The sequence below is a fragment of the Nansenia antarctica genome (genome assembly GCF_963989245.1).
Source record: "Nansenia antarctica genome assembly, chromosome: 8".
NCBI classification, from domain to species: Eukaryota; Metazoa; Chordata; class Actinopteri; order Argentiniformes; family Microstomatidae; genus Nansenia; species Nansenia antarctica.
The window spans coordinates 9,695,277-9,703,194 of record NC_137678.1 but is presented as its reverse complement, the minus strand read 5'-3'; the positions used below and the strand labels follow the sequence as shown (position 1 = coordinate 9,703,194).

General features: G+C 47.6%; 1 protein-coding gene across 1 annotated transcript in view; it reads left to right on the top strand.

Moving 5' to 3' along the window:
* Positions 1-351: 351 nt before the first annotated feature.
* Positions 352-7,918, top strand: part of phka1a (phosphorylase kinase, alpha 1a (muscle)) — a gene marked incomplete at both ends in the record, with an annotated part of 42,216 nt that continues 34,649 nt past the window's right edge. The window contains 5 exons of the mRNA XM_080537817.1: positions 352-429; positions 2,893-3,051; positions 3,715-3,762; positions 4,170-4,338; positions 7,606-7,688. Of these exons, the coding sequence (XP_080393943.1) occupies positions 352-429; positions 2,893-3,051; positions 3,715-3,762; positions 4,170-4,338; positions 7,606-7,688 (537 nt within the window). The remainder of the gene's footprint in view (positions 430-2,892; positions 3,052-3,714; positions 3,763-4,169; positions 4,339-7,605; positions 7,689-7,918) is intronic.

The window sequence follows — 7,918 nt, the reverse complement described above, 5'->3', positions numbered from 1 at the left end:
TTGATTGGTAGAGGCGATAACGTAACACTGTCTGTCTCCGGTCAAATGAACGCAGATCTCGTGGGATTTCAGAAGTGTGCAGCAGTTGCTTGTTCACATCAACGTTTATGGGCGGGCCGGGAGACACTTGAGCAGTACAGTAACACAGTAACCACTGGCGGTGACTTCAATTGTTCTTCCGTCCGATGTTACTTCTTTATTGACACTGGACACTTCTGTTGTGAACCTGGTGATCATACGCACATACATACATACACCGGAATATTCTAGAAGTTACAATGTCTAACGCGACTTTCAGGATCTGAAACTTTTCTTCTGCTCGATCATCCAGCAGCACGGAGGAACATCGACATGCGAAGCAGAAGCAACTCCGGAGTGAAACTCGACAACTATGCTCGGATCGTCCAGAAGACCATCCTGCAACACCAGGTGAGTGTTTACCTGTCTGTCTGTAGACGTCCCTGGTTATGTTGCAAGTGGAACATTTAAAAGGTGTTGTGTCACTGTGTCATTGTGTCATTGTGTCACGTCCTGCGAACTGTTTTCCATTCGGATCCACCATTATAGATGACTACATACCCATAACCAGCCATTAAGTCGTCTTAAGACCTAACCTGAAGACATGCACTCATGCACTCACTTAAGACATGGAGCATAACATGACGTCTGAACTAAGACCATGCACCTCGCTCGGATATATACTTGGATATAAGTTACATTATGTTGACAACATTAGGAAGAGGCAGGCTTAACATCACCGGTAGGTCGTTAGGAAGTTGGCAATACATACACACACTGGTGTGTGGTGTGTGTGTGTGTGTGTGTGACACCACACAGACACACAGACACACACACACACACACACACACACACACACACCACACCACACACACACACACACACACACACACACACACACACACACACACACACACACACACACACACACACACACACACCACACACACACACACACACACACACACACACACACACACACACACACACACACACACACACACAGTCTTTCATGCCTGTAACTTCTCCTACTACTGTGAATGAATGTAAATAGACTTGGCTTCTGAGTCTCCGTCTCTCCTTACCCTCTTTACTAGTAGTGATCTCAAGGACATGACAGATGAACGCTACGAGCCTCGGCCAAATAGCCCACAACTACGTGGACTCGATAGGAAATGGGCTACTATCCAGGATATAAGAGAAGATATCATCCCCTCCCCCCCCCTCTCTCTGAATGGTGAACACAGATGGTGTGACAGACACAGGGTTAGGGTTATTGTGCATTGTGTATAGGTCTATCAAATGTGTGACTGTCACAAGATACACAATGACAGCTCACAAAGAGGCACAAGTCATTTCATATGTAGGCGTAGGTCTATAGGGGGGATCTTTGGTGGTACTGAAGCGAGCAGGTCGAGTCATCCACCCATGGCCGCCCCACAATGAGCCGTTTCTAGGAGATAAATCAGCTGCTTGGCACAGTGAACCTCATGGAGAAGTGCTCGTGAGTTTCAATGTCCACAGTTAATTAGGGAACTGTAATTGAACAGTTCAGGATTTGTGTGTAAAGGCCAATGCACACGGCGTGCGATTTTGTCGCACGACAACATTCGATTCTCCATTCACACCAATGAATGTGAATGGAGAATCGAATGTTGTCGTGCGACAATATCGCACCGCACACCGTGTGTGTGCATTGTCTCATTGAGATGCATTCAAAACAATGGAATCGAATTCGGCGGTGCGACAAAATCACACGCCGTGTGCATTGGGCTTAAGAGAGAATAATATCGGTAAAGACACAGTACAGTACAGGGATCCTACAGGGAAAGAATAAAGAATTTAGCATTGACACATAATATTGAGGGCTTGGTGAGCAAGGAAGGGGTCATATTTTGGGTCAACATGATGTTTAGATATGGAATAGAAAGGTCTTGATGAGATCTATCAAGTGATTGAAGTACCGAACTGAGACACACTGTCACACTGTGATGTGACACACAATATGTGTTGTTATGATAGCGTTGGAAACAAACAAGAGACAGAGTTTGTTTATCTTGAATATTTATGTAACATCACTATGGAAACCACATAGCACAGGATTCCATAGGGTTACCATCTCTGTCTGTCCCTCTGTATCCATACGAGACACACGGCCCTTCCTGGTCAGGTCACACGGTCAGAGGAGACGTCAGTCCTACTGACGACGATTGAGAATCCTGACATGAACCGTCCGACATGGTCCCACGTTCCCACACTGAGCAAAAAGTACATCACCTTGACCTGCGGTGCTTAACCCCAAAACGTCTGCAGAGAGACGCTGTAGCCTGTGTTCACACACAGGAAGCAGCTTTGCTTGGCTTTGCCTTTGAGTAGTAATTCACTGATAGAACAACACTTAAGACCTGCCTATACCAATTGTAGGAGCCATGAATACGATTTGTGAGTTTATTTGCTTGTTTGTTTATTGTTTTGATGACGCTATGTTCTTCCTTCCGGAAGTCACATGATTATGGGCGGGGATAGCCCGAGGTAACTAAAACACCTGTTCACCTGTATGGTGGGAGTGGAGAGAGAGGGGAGACAGGGTCGTTGTATTTTTTGTTGACCGCATTTTCGTTATATACTGTATATTGTTTGTTATTTTCTCTTTTTATATGGATTCATTTTGTATGTTCACTAGTTTGATTGTTCCATTTCAATAAATGCTTTAAACGTACCATTTTTCCTCAAGTGAATTGTTTTGGGCGCGTCATAACATCAACACAGACCCTGCTCGCATCTCTCAGCGACTTTTTTTACTACTGGACTCTATCTAGTCGCTACACCAATGTTCCTATAGGATTGTCCTGTTTATAACTGTCTGCCCTGTAGGACCCAGTAACAGGGCTCCTGCCCGCCAGCGGAGACCAGCCGGATGCCTGGGTCAGAGACAACGTGTACAGCATCCTGGCCGTCTGGGCGCTCAGCCTGGCCTACAGGAAGAACGCCGACCGGGACGAGGACAAGGCCAAGGCCTACGAACTGGAACAGGTGTGTAGGGGGGGGTAGGGCTGGGGGGGGGGTAGGGCTGGGGTATAGGGGTGGGCTATAGGGGTAGGGCTGCGGTAGGGCTGGGGGGGGGGGGGGGTAGGGCTGGGGTATAGGGGTAGGGCTGGGGTATGGGGGTAGGGCTGGGGTAGGGCTGGGGGGGGGGGGTAGGGCTGAGGTATAGGGGTAGTACGCAGCTGATAGGCCATCTGATATGTTGTCTTATGTTGTCGTCGTGCTTCACTGCAGCTGCCAAGGCCTCGAAGGCATTTACCTCAGATATAGGAATCTGTTACTGTTGAGATATCTGCTTGCTCTGGTGTGTATCTCTGTGTGTGTGTGTGTGTGTGTGTGTGTGTGTGTGTGTGTGTGTGTGTGTGTGAGTGCGTGTGTGTGTGTGTGTGTGTGTGTGTGTGTGTGTGTGTGTGTGTGTGTGTGTGTGTGCCAGCCAGGTGATGTGAGCTTCAGTAGTCTCATGTTTCTCTGCTTGGCCACAGAAACGAGCAGAGAGAAAGGTCAGAATGTGTAGCCTGTTTACTGATTCCCCCCCCCCTCCCTGTTTACTGACCCCCCCCCCCCCCCCTCCCTGTTTACTGACCCCCCCCTCTCTCTCTTTACCCCCCCCCCCCCCCCCCCCCCCCCCTCTCTCTCTCTCTACTTCACCAGAGTGTGGTTAAGCTCATGAGAGGTGTCCTCCAGTGTATGATGCGGCAGGTATGTATGTCCTATCTACATCTCTTCTTACCCTGTGATGATGTATCCAACTGATTGTGTACACTCACCGGACACTTCATTAGGTACACCTTGCTAGAACCAGGTTGGACACCCCCTTTTGCCTTCAGAACTGCTTTAATTCTTTGTGGCATAGATTCAACAAGGTGTGGAAACTTTCCTCAGAGATTTTGGTCCAGATTGACATTATTAAAGCATCACACAGTTGCTGAAGATTTGTGCCAAGAAAATATCCCACGCCTCAGCCTGGTTCTCTCTCTCTCTCTCTCTCTCTCTCTCTCTCTCTCTCTCTCTTCTCTCTCTCTCTCTCTCTCTCTCTCTCTCTCTCTCTCTCTCTCTCTCTCTCTCTCTCTCTCTCTCTCTCTCTCTCTTCCCCCCCCCCCCCCTAGTTGGACAAGGTGGAGAAGTTCAAGTACAGTAAGAGCACCATGGACTGTCTGCATGCCAAGTACAACACCAGGACCTGCGCCACCGTGGTGGGGGACCAGGAGTGGGGACACCTGCAGGTGGACGCCACCTCCCTCTTCTTGCTCTTCCTGGCTCAGATGACTGCCTCAGGTACTGTGTGTGTGTGCGTGTGTGCGTGCGTGCGTGCGTGCGTGCGCGCGTGTGTGTGTGTGTGTGTGTCTCTGCGTTCGTGTGTGTCTCTGCGTTCGTGTGTCTCTGCGTTCTTGAGAGAGAGAGTGTGTGTGTGTGTGTGTGTGTGTGTGTGTGTGTGTGTGTGTGTGTCTCTGCGTTCGTGTGTGTGTCTCTGCGTTCGTGTGTGCGTCTCTGCGTTCGTGTGTCTCTGCGTTCTTGAGAGAGAGAGTGTGTGTGTGTGTGTGTGTGTGTGTGTGTGTGTCTCTGCGTTCGTGTGTGTGTCTCTGCGTTCGTGTGTGTGTCTCTGCGTTCGTGTGTCTCTGCGTTCTTGAGAGAGAGAGTGTGTGTGTATGTGTTGTGTGTGTACACGTGTGTGTGTACACGTGTGTGTGTGTGTGTGTGTGTGTGTGTGTGTGTGTGTGTCTCTGCGTTCGTGTGTGTGTGTGTGTGTGTCTCTGCGTTCGTGTGTCTCTGCGTTCTTGAGAGTGTGTGTGTGTGTGTGTGTGTATCTGTTTGTGTGTATCTGTGTGTGTGTATCTGTGTGTGTGTATCTGTGTATGTGTGTGTGTGTGTATGTATCTGTGTGTGTGTAGGGTGACCAGTCCAACAACCCAAATGTGGGACAAGGAGTATGTTCGTGTGGGACAATGTGGGACACCCTCTCAACAGGCCCCGACCGAACTTTTGGTGCCCCTGGTATAGCAGCACCGTATTAAAATCTAACACCACATTAGCCCACAATATCATACTATATTCAAAAATATCCTACTCTTAGTCTAGCCTATATTCTAAACAGTTTAGTAAGTTTATCTTACCTTAGATGCTCTTCTTGCCTTGGTACTTTTTGTTTGAGCGTGCAGCTTCCAATAAGGCCTTCTCCTTGAGTGCATAGGTGTAGAATTCCTTACAACTGTATCCAAAGTTGGTCTTGATTTGAATTTCAGACTTGATGAGCTCCACAGAGCACCGGTTCCGCTGGTCAGTCCACGCTGCCGTCATGAGGGAAAACACTCTCTCTACCGAAGCATTAGTGATGGGGATGCTTAAGAGAAAGGATGCCACAGCAGTCAGATTTGGTGTGTTTGTGCCTTTAAGCAAGGTGGACCACTTCTCCACAACAGGAGCTTCTCTCTCCGCTACGTCCTGCTGGCGTGGCAAAATCACACAGTATTCATCATACAGTTCATCCATGTCTAGTTTCCCCCCTTATCTGTAGGACCTCCACTGCATCACAGAGATGGGAGAATGTGAACTTGCTCTTCAGTGCCAAGCTTGCAACATTCTTCTGGTAGTTGTTGTCTGTGAAGTCATACCACTTCTCAAGGTAGTTGAGAGCAGCCTGGTAGAACCTGGAAAGATCATGTTTGATTGCTGCTGCCTTTTTGTCTGGAAACTGTTGGAGCATAGCACTGGTCTCCATTCCAAAGAAGGAATCAATCTGTCGTTGTTGGAGCTTTGTCTTGAGAGTAAGCATCATGTCATATAGCTCACAGACGGTCCCGTCCTCTCTCTCCAACAGCAGCACAACTTCATGGAAGATCTTCAGCACATTATTGAGGAAGGACAGGTAGACCTGTAGCTCAAGGGGTATCCCATCACTATCCTCATCGTTTTTGAACAGCTGCCACAGTGACTTTGGGCACTGATCCTCTCCCAGTGACAAGAAGTAGCTCTTGATAGCTGTCCAGCTGTCATGTAGCCTCTTGACAGCAGGCCACAGACTCAACCATCTTGTGGATACGTGTCTCCGCACAACCTGATATTCTTCTTCCAAAAAAGTGAACACTGCTTTCAATTCTGCTGTACGTTTTGCAGATGATGAAAAGTGACTGAATGTTTTGTTCACTACAGACTCAATGTCAATGTTCAACCTGTCTCCAGCATGCTTTGCACTGTTGTGCACTATGTGGGCCATACATATAGCCTTTATGATGCAACTGTTATCTGCTTTTAGCTTCTGGAAAACAGAATTGTTTTTCCCATAATTTACACTTGCATTGTCGGCAGTGTATGCTGAAATCATGTCAGATTGCAGGCCCTTTTCTTGTAGCTTGCTTGTAATCTGGCGGTGTATGGCAGCAGCTGACTCATCACTATCCTCATAGAAGTCAAGGATCTTACTTTTCAAACCCAACTCTGGGGTCCAATATCTCAGAGACAGTGGGAAGAGTTTTGTTGTGCCTTGATTTGAAGCATCTGAAGCCACCGAAAAAAATGGTGTTGTCATTAATTCTGTCAAACAACTCTCCACAGAGGCAGGGGCAAGCACATCTGTTACTATGGACGCTGCTTTAGTACGACCACATGACATTTTCTTTGCTATCTCAGAGTCTGGAAAATTGGTCGGAGCTAGCTTGTTAACACAGTCAATTGACCGGTATGATTGGGAGTGTTGCACTGTATGGTAAACATTTGTTATTTCTGCTGCTGTTACCTTATCAGAGTGGCCATCATTTTTCGGTTTGAGTAGGAATGTCTCCATAGAGTTGGATGTCTCTTTTTGAGCAACACGTTTCTTGTGAGAATCGCATTCTCGGTGTCTTTTGATGTCGTATTCACCGCCATGTGAAATTGAAAAAGAACTCTTGCAAAGATTGCAAAAAACTCTCTGAGAGTCGCCCTGCACTGGCTTCACCCACGTATAAGTGTTTTCCCAGTCTTTGTTGTAGGTGCATCTTCTTTTCTTGCTGACTGTGGTTTGAGTTTCCTCCATTTTCTAGAACCTGCTGCATTTGACTCGCGTTCGTTGTTGTTGTTGTTGTTGTTGTTGTTGTTGTTGTTTGGGGGGGACTCACTTTCATTGGTTAACCTCCACTTGACCCCAGCACCTGACGTGTGCTACAGTTTGATTGACAGCAAACACAGCCCCGTGATGATAGCCTTCCCTGCTTTCTCCACAGCCATTGGATAAATCCGTTTTTTTTTTTTTTTGCCCAATAACAATTAAATATGCGGGACATCGTCCCAATTTGCGGGACGCACTAAAAGTCGTGAAAATGCTGTGCAGTCCCGCACAAAGCGGGACATCTGGTCACCCTATGTGTGTGTGTGTGTGTGCGTGCGTGTATCTGTATCTGTGTGTGTGTGTGTGTGTGCGTGCGTGTATCTGTATCTGTGTGTGTGTGTGTGTGCGTGCTTGCCTGCCACATCCTGTGTCTCCGGCACCCCAAAATGTTGTTTCTAAATCATTGTTTTGAAAATAACGATCAATAACTGGACAATGTGGTGGACATGCTTGTGCGTCAGGCCTCCATATCGTGTACACTCAGGACGAGGTGGATGTGGTCCAGAATCTGATGTTCTACATCGAGGCGGCGTACAAAGTGGCGGTGAGTTTCGCTTCTACACTTCCTCATTGTTACTTCTTCTGAGTAAGGGAGTCGTCATGTCAACACTGTGTTGTTGTTATGGTGACTAGGGATGTCCCGATCCGATACTGATATCGGATATCGCCGCGATATTGGACCTGAATGCTGGATCGCGGATCGCACCAGAAAAAAAAAGGCTCCGATCCGCGCTCTCGATCTGGTGTGTCACTCAAGTGACGACAACAGTAGTA